This window comes from Rhincodon typus, chromosome 17 (genome assembly GCF_021869965.1).
Source record: "Rhincodon typus isolate 14 chromosome 17, sRhiTyp1.1, whole genome shotgun sequence".
Taxonomy (NCBI): domain Eukaryota; kingdom Metazoa; phylum Chordata; class Chondrichthyes; order Orectolobiformes; family Rhincodontidae; genus Rhincodon; species Rhincodon typus.
The window spans coordinates 56,490,901-56,505,299 of NC_063348.1; the positions used below are offsets into that span (position 1 = coordinate 56,490,901).

Consider the following 14,399-nt stretch of genomic DNA (forward strand, 5'->3'; position numbering starts at 1 on the left):
GAAACGTCAGCCTCTCTGCTCCTATGATGCTGCTTGGCCTGCTGTGTTCATCCAGCCCTGCACCTTGTTGTCTTGGATTCGCCAGCATCTGCAGTTCCTACTATCTCCCATCAGTTGCCCAAGATGGTTTCAGCATTGATTTGAGCCATAAATGTTAAGGGCCGTTGATAGATGGGGGAAGAAGGGTTTACAAACGGGAAGCTTTAGACTGCACTTTAACTGAGAGGCTCGCTGCCGTAAAACACTGGTCAGTATTGAAACCCCTTCCTGACCATGATTCAAAACGTGATGGTATTCAAATGATGCAGCAGCCAAACTGAGGAAGAGGGCAGTTTCCCACTGTAACGGAATGAACAAAGCAATCAGCAGAAAACAAAACCCAACTCAGCAACCAAGCTCCTCGTTAACTACTCACTGCGAGTCCTCAGCTCCTGCCACAGTACTGAGCCTATTATGGGTTTTGTTTTGTGTACTGAGCAGCCGTGGACTTGAATGAACTGTGCAAAAGGTAGAAACAGATTCGATAGTAGCTTTTCAAAAGGGAATTCCATTAATAGCTGAAGAGGAAGATGTTGCACGGCTTTAAGGAAAAGTACTGAACAAGCCTACAAAAGAGCCCACTTGTCTGTCCTCGGCTTGCTGCAGTGTTCCAGTGAATCACAGCACAAACTGGAGGAACAACATCTCATCTTCACACTCGGCATTTTACAGCCTTCTGGACTTAATATTGAGTTCAACACCATCAAATTGTGAACCAACTTCCATTTCTTCCCTTTCTTTTAGCTTTACCTGTTACATTCCCTGTCACCATGCCCTCTTGCCCATCCCCCAACCCCAGTGGGACTGTCTTCTCTTTCAAACCTGGCAGTTAGACACACCATTGTCCTGCCATTCTCACATTCAGATGACTTAATCTGAATTAGCAACATCTTTTCTTCCCCAGCACTCTACACCCCATCACCTCCACACCGTTCCCTCCAACTGTAGCATAAATGCTACCCCTCTACACTTCAGTTCAGCTCTGATCTTCGAGTCATCTAGACTCGAAACGTTTGCTTGCTCTTTCTCCATGGATGCAGTCTGACCCGCTGTGATCTCCAGCACTCAGAGACTGCAAGAACTGCAGATGCTAGAGTCAGAGACAACACAGGGTGGAGCTGGAGGAACACGGCAGGCCAGGCGCATTAGACAAGCAGGAAATTTGAAGGAGTCACAGGTAGACAGGCTGGTGAAGAAGGTGTTTGGCACGTTTGCCTTTATTGGTCAGAGCACTGAATATAGGAGTTGGGATGTCATGTAGCGTCTGTACAAGACATTGGTTAGGCCAATATTGGTCACTCTTCTATAGGAAGGAGTTGTGAAACTTGAAAGGGTGTGGAAAAGATTTACAAGGATGTTGCTGGGACTGGAGGGTTTGATTTATCAGAAGAGGCTGGATTGGATGGGACATTTTTCCCTGGAGTTTCAGAAGCTAATGGGGTGACCTCATGGTGGGGCATAGATAGGGTGAATAGCAAAAATCCTTTTCCAAGGGTAGGGGAGTCCAAAATTAGCAGGCATAGATTTAAGGTGCGAGGAGAAAAATTTAAAAAGGACCTGACGGGCAACTTTTTCACACAGAAGCTGGTGCATTTATGGAATGAGCTGCCAAAGGAAGTGGTAGAGACAAGTACAATTACAACATTTAAGAGATATCTGGAGAGGTGCATGAATAGGATAGGTTTAGCGGGATATGGATCAAACGCAGGCAAATGGGTCCTGTTTAGTTTGGGATAGCTGGTCATCATGGGTGAGTTGGACCGAAGGGTCTGTTTCTGTGATATGTGACTCTAAAACTCTATGATTTCCCTTTCATAAAGCCATGTTGACTCTGCCTCATCAACTTGAACTCTTTAAAAGCCTTCCTACAACTTCTTTAATGATAGCTTCTATGCTTTTTTTCTTTGACAGACAGTAAGCTAACGAGCCTATAATTCCCTGCATTTCATCTGCCTCCCTTTTTGAATAGAGTTACATTTGTTTCCAACTTAATGGGACAATCCCTGACTCAAAGGAATTTTAGAAAAGTAAACCAAGTGCATTAGTTTTATCTCACTGGCCACTATCCTTGAACCTAATCTGCCAATTTACTTTAGCCAGGTCTGCCTTCATGCGCTCATAATTGCCTTTACCAAATGTAAATAACAAATCTCAGATTCTCTCCTCTCTCCCTCATACTATATTTAAAACTAATTGTCTGATGGTCACTGCAAAGGTCATTGCCTTCAATGTGGGAGGTCATTAATTAATTCTATCTTGTTGCACAATGCCAGCATTAGTTGTCTCTACCTCACTTGATCAAGTAGGTTCCATAGATCCCTGTTCGGAAAAATGATGGTGCCTGCAAATCTACCGGATGGATCTAATACCATGATTGTCTATGGTGAGGATTCATCTTACAACAGTCATTAAATATTTTACGAATTATCAAAGTACAATTAATGATAGGGCCTTGAGTGGTGTTGCAGAACAGAGAGACCTAGGGGTTCAGGTATATAATTCTTTGAAATTTGCATCACAAGTAGACAGAGTGGTTAACAAGATGTTTAGCATGCTTGCTTTCATTGCTCAGACCTTTGAGTATAGGAATTGGGACATCATGTTGAGGTTGTACTGGATGTTGGTGAGGCCTCTTCTGAAACACTGTGTCCAGCTATAGGAAAGATATTATTACTTTGGAGAGGTTTCAGAAAAGATGTTGCCAGGAATGAAGGGTTTGAGTTACTAAAATAGGCTGGAGAGGCTGGGACCTTTTTCACTGGAGAGTAGAAGGTTGAGGGAGGGACCTTATAGAGGTTCATAAAATCATAAGGGGCATAGATAAGGTGAATAGCAAAGGTCTTTTCCCTAGGCTGAGGGGAGTTCAAAATTTCGGGGCATATTTTTAAGGTGAGAGGAGAAAGTTTTAAACAGGACATGAGGGGCAACTTTTTTACACAGAGTGGTTCATGTGTGGAATGAAATTCCAGAGGAAGTGGTGGATGCAGGTACAGTTACAACATTTGAAAGACGTTTGGATAAGTACATGAATAAGAAAGGTTTAGAGGGATATGGGCCAAAGACGGGCAAGTGGGACTAGTTTAGTTTGGGAACATGGTTGACAATGGGCGAGTTGCTTGAAGGGTCTGTTTCCATGCTGTATGACTCTATGGTGCCTCTATAGTTATGACTGGTTAGTGCATCATACAGTAGGGATCAATTGTGAAAACCTGCTGACTTCTACACTGCCATATCAGGACACTGAATGTTATACATGTCTACTGAGCTGCCAAAATAATCCTGTGATATTCCCCCTTTCATGGATAAACACATTCCTAGACGCGAATGATAATTTCAATAATACTATAGTCTTATTTTTCATTAAGGTTTACAGCTTAACAAGAAATAAATTGGAGTCTCTAATATGCATAACTCTAGATTACAACGCTACAACTGCACGTCCCCACAGCAAATTTATGAAGAGATGCTGGTTAAGTGGCAATGTTACTGGCCTAGTATTCCAAAGATGGAGGTTCATAGGTTCTAATTCCCACCAAAGGGTTTAGGTTAAATGAATAAATGTGTAGGTCCAGTGCAATGTCATTGACTTTACTTGCTTACTGAAATGGACTAGCGAACCGCTCAGTTAGGGATGGGCAACAAATATTGATGTTGCCAGCAAATCCCACAAAAACATAAAGGGAGAGGAGAAACAATTGGACTTCCCGAGTGGACTGTAAAGCACAGAGTCGGGATTCAAGCTGCGGAGAGAAGGACAACTTTAAAGAAATGCAGCAACAAAAACAGGAAGTGCTGGAAAAGCTCAGCAGGTCTGGCAGCATCTGTGGAGAGAGAAGCAGATTTCTGCTCCAGAGACCCTTCTTCAGAACTCTGAAGAAGGGTCTCAGTTCCTGAAACATTAACAACAACAGCATTAACTCTGATTTCTCTCCACAGACCTGCTGAGCTTTTCCAGCAATTTCTGTTATTGTTTCTAATTTACAGCATTCGCAGTTCTTTCGGTTTTTTATCCAGTATCTGCAGTTTTTTGTTTCTTTTTTAAAAAATGCTGCTTTATGGTCAACAAGGATCGTAATGGTGATGAATTTCAAACTTTTCTTCAAACTACGAGACCATAGGAGCAGAGGTAGGTCATTCAGCCCATCGATTCTACTCCACCATTCAGGGAGATCATGGCTGATTGAATAATCCTTAACACCATTTTCCTGACTTTTCCCCATAACCCCTGATTCCTTTACTGATAAAACTCTGTCTATTTTAGCCTTGAACATACTGAAAGATTCGGTCTCTGTGGTCAAGAATTCCACAGATTTTACAACTTTCTGAGAGGAAATCAATTGCTCCACATCCCTATCCTAACTGGGTGACCGCTTACTCTGAGATTATGCCCTCTGCACCTAGATTCTCCCACAGGGGCTAAGTGTTTCTCAGCATCTATCCTGACAAGTCCCCTAAGAATCCTGTACATTTTAATAAGGTCACCTCTCATTCTTCTAAACTCCAATGCATTTTGATGTCACTGGGATATTGTCCTGAGAGCCCTCTGAACTCCCTTTTGGATGCTGTTGGTTTGTTCGTCTGCCCTAACATAGAACTGTTAACTCAGACTGTGAAAAGAATTACTCTTCTTTCAATAATTTACTTCAGAAGTGTTCAACTAAGAGAAAACATGGAAAAGAAAAGCTTGAATCTGTGCATATCCTGCGATGTTACTGTGGCTGTATGTAGGGGGATTGGAACACATAGTATTTACCCCATGAAACCTGGCCAAACATTACAAAGTACAGGAGGAAAAAAAGGAACAAATAGGCTCATTATTGCATTCCCTAATTACTCAGGCACTTGGAAAGGATGAAGGAAGGAATCGCAACATTATGTTGTGTTCCCTCAATTATCTTATAAATGGATAAAAGAGCGTGCCAATAGCTTAGCAAATTTAATCAGCCCGGAGCTAAAATCATACAGGCCCAGACAGCACTTGGCCCCATCCTTCGCTTCCACTGAATTAGCAGATATTCACTGGGAAGCCGTAGGGGAGTGACCATAAGTCTCTTTGTCCCTAAATTAGAGGAGGGCAAGAGAATAGCACAGAAATGAGCAGTTGTTGGTATCTCAGGCAGGCGATGGCCAAGTGGCCTTATCACTGGATTGTTAATCCGGAGACCCAGATAACATCTGGGGACCCGGGTTCAAATCCTGCCACGGCAGATGGTGGAATTTGAATTCAATAAATATCTGGAATTAAGAGTCTAATGATGACTGTGAATCCATTGTCGATTGTTGGGAAAAACCCATCTGGTTCACTAATGTCCTTCAGGGAAGGAAACTGCCATTCTGACCCGGTCTGGCCTACATGTGACTCCAGACCCACAGCAATGTGGTTGACTCTTAACTGCCCTCTGAAATGGCAATTAGGGATGGGCAATAAATGATGGCCTAGCCAGCGATACCCTCAGCCCGTGAATGAAACAAGGAAAAAAATTTTATGACAAGCGTCAGGATTGACTTTGTGGGGATGACCTTGTTCAGACGCTCCACAATTAAATCAACTGCCAGACTAACACTTCATGCAAGACAGGAAAGGAGCAGTCAACATCCAAGGAACTGCAACCCAATAGAGTCAATGCCTCCGAAAGAATAGGAAAAATGAACCAAAAAGAGTTCAAGTTATTAAAAAAAATGGTTTGGCAGTACAGAATTTGAGTATTGCTGGGAAAAAAAAATATTTTCCTCTTTCATCAGGACATTTTGTGAGAATAACAATTTAGAAGGGAAAATCAATGTTTATACTACATAAGAGTGCTGATTGGTTAGCAGGTGGACTCTGACTTCTTGATGCATTTGAATGAAAAATACACCCATTAATGATAACTGACAGCTAACAGCGAAGATTTTCATAAATTTCAAACAAGGCAGATTGACCCAGGTAAGAGTATTGCCCTGAGAAATGAACCAGTGAATAGCAATCACCTATGTTATTGAGTTTAAACAACCACAATGTGTGCATGTTCTTTTTGTCGGCTAAGAACAGGTCCCTATGTATGAATATATGGAGCTTCCAGTAGATGTAATTGTGCCACACTGCAAGCCCAACTGGCAATCTGAAATAGCTTGCCCATGTCATTCTTTATATACTCAGGATTATCCAGTAAATGTTGCCCAATTGCAGAACTATAATCTAAATTGGGTACCAGGTTGTGAGTCTTGCAAGCAGAGGGTGATTGGGTGTAGTCAGGAGTTTGTTGCTTGTGAACAGCCAATATGATCCATCGGTTGTTGTCTGTAATGGTCCTCATCCCTGGCATCACACCAGCAGTAAAATTCATCCACCACATTACTCATTTGGGTGATAGATCATTCTCTCTCGGCTGGACAAGAGCATTCTGTTAGTGGCAAATTTACGCTCGTGCATAGAAGCCACGTGAAACAGCTGTTTGCACCTGTCACTCAAACCTTTGGAACACGTCACCTTTCCTCAGTAAGCTGAGATAGACAGAGCATTTTTGAGGACCTAAATGACAGCTTTAAGGCTATACATGAGTTTGTACAAATATTCAGCAAGAAATGATCTGATCAGGATTATCCCTATCCCACAGGGTGACTTTGATTGGCCTTTCTCAGCATCAGGTTTGCACAGTGATAAAATGACGTGGGCCCTATTTACAAGGTCGATCATAAAGCCAATCTTACAGCAACTGGAACTGTAGGAATCCCAACGCGATTGAACAGTGAAGGTGGTTTGCAGTAGGTGCCTCTGACTAACTTTGCATTTAGCACAGTGACAAAAGGGAGCTCAACTGACTGCTTCATTTCAAACTTGAAGTTAAGAGCAGGATGAAGACATTAACATGTGTAAGGAATTCTTAAATGCAGCTTTGGATTGAAAAATAGCAAAGGCATTATCAACATATCAGAAATATGCAAGGGGTAGGAGGTCGTCATTACATTGAAGACACATGCACAAAGCTATTTTGTGAGCATTGGGCTTAGTGGGATCCCATGGTATCACCATTTATACGGGCATAAATGGCATCATTTAAACTGAACTCAACTACTACTACTGATTCACACAATAGTGTCATGTCTAGATTACCATAATACAGTGATATAGCACAGACATCTATGGCTTTGTTGAGTGCTACATTAGCTAATAGGCTAGCAACGGCTCATTTCTCAGGGCAATGTCCTGGCCAATCAAAGTCAACCTGCCTGGTTTAAAATGTAAACAAAGCTTGGTTGTTAACTGTCAATCAGCATTATTCCGTGCATTCTTCAGGGTAATACCTCTACCAATCAGAGTCCAACTTGCCAATCAATAAACACGATTAGACCATGCAACATTCAGAAATAGGAACTGGAGTAGGCTCAAAAACAGAAGTTGCTGGAAAAGCGCAGCAGGTCTGGCAGCATCTGTGAAGAGAAATCAGAGTTAACGTTTCAGATCCGGTGACCCTTCCTCAGAACAGGAGTTGGCTGTTCAGCCCCTCAAGCCTGCTTTGCCATTCAATAGGGTCATGGCTGATCTGACACTCTTCCCATCCACTTTCTTGCTCTTTCCCCATAACCTTTGATTCCCTGACTAATCATGAATCTATCTATCTCAGCCTTAAATATACTCACAGCTCTCTGTGGCAAGGAGTTCCAAAGAGTCACAACCCTCTGAGAGAAGAAATTCCTCTTCATCTCAGTCTTAAATTGGTGCTCCTTTATTCTGAGACTGTGCCCTCTGGTCCTAGCCTCTCCCATGAGGGGAAACGTCCTTTCAGCATTTACCCTGTCAACCCCTTAAGAATCTTATATGTTTCAATAAGATCACCTCTCATTCTTCTAAACTCCAGTGAGTAGGCTTCCAATCTGTTTAACCTTTTCTCATCAGATAAATCATCCTAGTGAACTTCATATAAATGTTGGCTTTACTCTTGCACTTGTATTCTTGTGAAATGTCCTGATAGGTGCAAGACGAAACACTTTGACAAGATGGGACCTTTTTCAGCAGTAAAGATATTTTCACCAGATGAAATCTACAGAAAATCTTCCATTAATATCAATGCAGACCAATAAAATACTTCAATAAATAACATTGCCAACATTACCTATTATGTGGGTTAATGGCAGGAGCATTCAGAGAATCGGCAACAGAAGTGAAGTTCTTTTGTGCCTTATGTTGGTGTCCTTAGCAAATTCTGTGGAGCTCCACAAACACTGATATCCTCCTAGAAACCAGTGATGAAGCTTCCCAAAAGTGCTGACAGCTGCCCAAGCAAAAGCAGCTATAGCAATGCAGAATTTTTAAAATTAGTGTACAGCAACCAAAACAACACTGGAAGAGGGAAACACTTGAGCAAGAATGTTGAATACAAATTTTCAAGACGGTGGTGTCACATTGTGAAATGTGTTTGGGCCCCCAGGCAGTGATAAACATTACGACTTTGGAAAATATCAGTTTGGTATTCTGTGCTTTACAAAATGATGAGATGTGCTTTCTGAAAGAGCAGGGAAAATTTCTACATTTCTTTCGTACGTTCTATATCAGTCGTCACTGCACAAACTTTACGTTAACAGCTGACTCAGCAGAAAAACTGAAAGACTCCACAACTGCATCTGTACCAGGTTACAACTTATCCTTATCTATACTTCTGTGATACAAGATCAAAATTGCAGAGCTCTCAATTAGTCCAGAATCCATGTTTGCACAATACTGCAGAAATTATAAATAAACAACCTTGAGCCTTTCAACACTGATGCCTTATAAACATACATAAAAACTGGGTTAATACTTACCAGGCAGATCCTCGATGCACGTTTGTCCATTTTTGCTGTACAGAACAGTATCCATATTCACTCCCCCTGTACCAGATTCAGTCATCACATTTCCTTCATTGTCGGTCTGTGACCTAAAAAAACAAGGCACTGTAAATATAAACCTAGTTTAATGGAGTGAACAGAGGACCCATCTGCATAATTCATCGGTCCCTTATGAAGTAATCGTACAGAAGTACAAAAATGCAGTCAACCATAGTTAAATCAGTTCCTTGCACACAAAAAAATTATTGAGTTGCAGAACAATTCAAATTATCTACCTTCTGTAACAGAAATAGTTTCAGTGGTTTACCAGCTTAACGTTTAAAGTAGAAAATTTAAATAAAACCCTATTGTACAGGATATTTGACTTTTTTTACACAAGTTAATTACATTTCTAATCAAATTATTGCTTTCCCTCGACTTCCAGTTTCTTTTCTTTTATAAACATTTAATTTCACACCTTTGGTCCAAGCAGGAAGGAAAGACATATCAATTGTGAATGGATTCTAGCACACCGCTTGCTCCTTATTCCATGAGTTCGGACCTGTTCTTTCTCCAACACTGCATCCACCCCCACCAATCCTTTGGAAAGCCACTTTTCTGACTTCCCTTGCAAAGAAAAATAATGAGGTCAGAAGAGGCAGCTGCACAGAGGACTGGGAGCCACTCCAAAGTAGTTACTGCAAAAGAACCGAGCAGCCCTGTCTTCACAAGTCTTGGCAAAGCAATTGGATAAGGAAGAGGGAGGGCCTAGCTCAATTAGGATGTACAACACTCTTGCAACACTAATGCAGAATTCAGACAACCGAGAGGCAAGTTAATGGTACTCCCCAAAATTTTGTTGAAAACATCTTTCACCTTTTGCTCGAGCAACTGAAAACCCTGATTTTTTTTGTCTTGTGGTAAATTTTAATGACAAACGAGATGTTCCAAAGGACCGGTGAGTCCAGAACCAGGGCTCACAGTCCAAGGATACTGGCTAGGCCATATAGGACTGAGATGAGGAGAAATGTCTTCACCTAGAATTCTCTGCCACAGAAAACTGCTGAGGCCAAAATATTGACTGCTGTCAGGAAGGAATTAAGTAGAGTTCTTAGGGCTAAAGAGCTCAAAGGGTATAGGGATCAGGAGACTGAGTTGGATGATCAGCCATGATCAGACAGAATGACAGAGCAGGCTCAAAGGGATGGATGGCCAATTCCTGATCCAGTTTTCAATCTTTCTCTGTTTCTATTTTGTCCCCCTCCCAGCTCCTTCCAAGGGTGATGATATGTGTTAAGGGTATCGTTGCCCGCTGCGTGATCTCAGTCCTTCAGTATTCTTGGTAACAGGACATACTCCACATGTGAGCGTGAACGTCCTGTCTCCAGGCGATTCCAGAGGGGGACCGGCACAAAGGAGCTCAATGCCATTGTCTGTGTTCCAGGCAGGCCACAGGTTCGGGCAGACCATGCTGCCAAGTAGTCAGGGTTGAGAAACTGATCTCCTTGGTGACTGGTTGATACTATCCTGAGGCTTGGAGGGAAGCAGAGACTCACTGTGACAACCCAGCTGTTTCTCACAGCAGTGAACTCAACACAGAAAGCAGAACCCAAAACCAGCTCTCCACTTTGCTCAGGGAGTTAATAAAGCAGCTTGAGCCAGGCAGACAAGACCAAGGAAGCTCTACTGACCGGACACAATGGATATTGAATGTTGAATGCTTTCAGGGAGGAGTTAGATATAGTTCTTATGGCTAAAGGCATCAATGCGAATGGGGGAGAAAACAGGAACAGGGGACTGAGTTGGATGATCAGCCATGAGCATAATGAAAGGTGGAACAGGCTTAAAGGGCTGAATGGCCTACTCCTGCTCTTATTTTCTATGTTTCTACATAAAAGCTCCAGTCAACTTTAGTAATTCCAGAATGGGGAGCAGGAAATCAATCCACATTTCACCTCTTGCTCCTGCTAGGGGGAAATGTCAGCGGAGGGTAAGACAGGATTTGACTGTGATGGTCACTGCAGTTCAAATTACCTCCCAAATGGGACCAGGTTTACAGTTCGCCACTCAGCAAAGGTTCTGGAGGGTGACTGTGTTGTTATCATGCACAAATGAGACAATCCCTTGAGAAAGGAAGGGCTGGGCAAAATATGGGAGGAAATAATGAAACTGGAATAACCTAGGACCTTCTGTGGTATTTCTTTTTATTCATTCATGGGATGTGGGCATTGCTGATTGGTCCAGCATTTCTTGCCTATCCCTAATTGCCCTTGAGAAGGTGGCGGTGAGCTGGCTTCTCGAACCGCTGCAGTCCACCTGCTATAGTTTGACCCACAATGCTATTAGGAAGGGAATTCCAGGATTTTGACCCAGCAACACTGAAGGAATGGCGATATATTTCCAAGTCAGGATGGTGAGTGGCTTGGTGGGGAACTTGCAGGGGGTGGTGTTCCCATTTCTTTCTAGATGGAAGTGTCGTGAGTTTGGAAGGTATTGACTAAGGAGCCTTGTGAATCTCAGTGCTGCATTTTGTAGATAGTACACACTGCTGCTACTGAGCCTCAGTGGTGGAGGGAATGGATGCTTGTGGATGTAGTGCCTTTCAACTGTGTATTTAATTATTACAGAAGCAATTCATGGCAAACACTATTGCGATCTGAAGGGTTATCTGCTTAATTATAACCAAGCATTTATTATTGCATTTGTCCAATGTCACATTTATCAAATCAAGACAAAACATTAGAACAGTTTATGGTGCACAGTGCTGAATAATTCCCACCTATCATATTTCAATGTGCAAGATGTGAGGCATACCTGTACATGAATGGAGCAACAGTGGCAGTGTTGGGGTGGTTGTACTGGTGTTGTGGGTGAGGTAGCTGTACACTGACTGTGTTGCTTCCTGTAGTTTGTGTTGTGCTGACTGTAGTGGCAGTCGCAACATTGCTACTGCTTGTCGGGGGTGTTCCTCCAGCCCCTTTCCCCTCCGAGGAGGCCAAACTACTGGAACTGGAATTCTTACTGTCTAGCTGTGATTTCTGCAGCGAGATTCCAGCACTAAGCCTCGCACTGCGGGGTCGCTCGGCCTCCTTCACAGAAGCTTGGGCACTTGTAGATTTCCCTGTTGAGGTTTTTAGCCCTGGTTTTGGTATTCCACTTTGCTGAGGTGCAGGGGGATCCTTTTTGGCACCATTCGATTTCCCTCCTTTCGGGATAAAGCTCGAGAGTTTGGAGGACTTTTTTGGCATTTCGGAAGCAGTGACCTGTGGCCCCTCTTTCAGCTCCTTTTCCAATTCAGCTTTATCAGAGCCAGAAGTCCTTTTGGAGGTCTCCTTCGTTTTGTCCCTCTCTTTCTCCTTCTGCTTCTCTTTTTCCTTTTCGCTGCCTTTTGGGGAGTTTTTCTTATTGCTCAGTGCTCGGCTGATGGTTCTTTGTGCAATGCCTTTTAGTGCAATCTTTGGGCTGTTTGAGGCAGGTGCGGCATTGCTAACACATCTGGCAGACGCGTCTGTTTCACCCAGGTCCACACAGTTAGAAGGGGCCTCCACCCTCTCACAGCTGCCATCGCGAGACCCTGAGTTCTCCAGGGTGGCCCCAACAGCTTTGGAGCCACCTTTACTGTTGAACAGCTTCAATTTCTCCAGCATGGATTTCTGGCCATTGGCACCAGACTTGGGTGTGGGTTCAATGGCTGGCTTCGGGGGTTCCTGTGGGGGCGGCTTCACAGATAACATGGAAGACGTGGCAGTGTGCTTGGCATTGAGGGATTTGCTGCGCCAGGCTTTGGCAGAGTTTGGCTGGGGAATGGCAGACAAGCTCCCACCAATACTGCCCGTGCTGCTACTCGCTGAAGACTGGACATTTTCATTCATTCCGGGCTGTGAGGAGACTGTGTTGTCCGCTGGCTCTGCAACTGAAACAGGAAACAACCATAAGTGGAGCAAGTTTGCAAACTTTCCTGCACCTTCAGCTTCCTTCCATAAAAGGCAAGCTCTCATTTAAAATACTTAAATCAGAGGACTGTCAATTTGTCTTGGCCCGAGACTGCACTGCTAAACATATCGACATTTTAAATAAATATGTCGTGCTTAATGTATTTTTCCAAACTTATGTTAACAGTAACAGGCACATCAATGAAAGACAGTTTTCAAATTACAACCCTGTTCGCTCTCTGAAATATAAAAATAATCACATAACAACAGGAGCCAACCGAAACTGGGGAGGTGAGTCAAACAGGATGATAAGGATTGCTTTGTTCAGAGGGTGACAGCACAGTATATTTTTTTTCACTAATATTCATTCGTGGGATGTGGGCATCACTGGCTGGGTCAGTATTTAATGCCCGTCCCTAACTGTCCTGTTCAAGGTGGTGGTGAGCTGTCTCCTTGAACCACTACAGTGCTCAGGACGTAGGGACATCCACAGTGCTGTTACAGAGGGTGTTCCAGCGTTTTGAACATGTCACTTGATCAGACATCACATCGTATTAGTGCAGTGTGCTAACGCTTTCAAGTGGAGGGAGCTATCTGCAAGTTTTATCACTGGAGCAAGTGGAACTTAAACCTGCATCTTCTGGCTCAGAGTTCGGGGCACTACTACTGCATGACAAGAGCTCCTAATTGCATCAGTTTTATGCTGTGGGAATAACTTCAATCTAGACACAGCATCAGCAAGTCTTTTCTACTAACCCCTTGAAGTTGGGTAAAATGCGGCATAAATGCAAATATTATTCCCCCTTAAGACCTTAAGAAGGAATGGAACAAAAGCAAAGTACGACATAAGCTGGTAATCCGCTACAGAAACAGAAAATATTGCTACAGTCAGCAACGTCTCAAATCGATGACCCATGAGTTATTAAAACAGTGAACAGCTGAGCTATTCAAACCAGGCAGCTCTAAGATTTGACGTACTACCTGTTCAGAGGTAGCAGTTCACAGACTGTGAGTTGGACTATAAAGTTCATCTCAACACTATTCAGTTTGCAAGACAAGAGAGAACCCAGCCCTCACTCATAATTCCTAGCAATCTTGGGCAAAGTAGTCAAGGGCACCTAGTCTCTCTACAACTATGCATTATGAGAAATAAACTAGCAAGGGTTGCAACAGCGGGTTAAGGAGAGTTCAGAAAAAAGTCGCTCAATGTATTTGCACTTAGATTACAGCTTTCTGGTTCTCAGGTCAATCTAAATGCTTTACAGGCAATGATGTGTAAAATAGGAAACACAACGGTCAATTTGCACACAGCAAGCTCTCACAAACAGTGACATGGTAGTGTCAAGATAATAGGTTTTAATGAAGTTTTTCAGAGATAGCAAGAACTGCAGATGCAAAAGTCAGAGCCAATACAGTGCGGAGCGGGAGGAACGCAGCAGGTCAGGCAGCATCAGAGGAGCAGGAGAGTCGAAGTTTCAGGCCTGGACCCTTCATCAGAACTGGGGAGAGGGAAGGGAGCTGGGAAATAAATGGAGAGAGGAGGACTGGGGCTGGGATGGTGATGGGTGGATGCATGTAGGGGTAGTGGGGATTGGTCAGTGGGATGGTTGGGGTGGATAGGTGGGGAAGAAGATGGACAGGCAA

General features: G+C 43.2%; 1 protein-coding gene across 1 annotated transcript in view; it reads right to left on the reverse strand.

Moving 5' to 3' along the window:
- Nucleotides 1-14,399, reverse strand: part of nav2a (neuron navigator 2a) — a 1,048,499-nt gene that overhangs the window by 235,656 nt on the left and 798,444 nt on the right. Inside the window, exons 2-3 of the mRNA XM_048606898.1 lie at nt 11,638-12,736; nt 8,821-8,933 (exon numbers count right to left, since the gene is read on the reverse strand). Coding sequence (XP_048462855.1) covers nt 8,821-8,933; nt 11,638-12,695 — 1,171 coding nt within the window. The 5' untranslated portion in view covers nt 12,696-12,736. The remainder of the gene's footprint in view (nt 1-8,820; nt 8,934-11,637; nt 12,737-14,399) is intronic.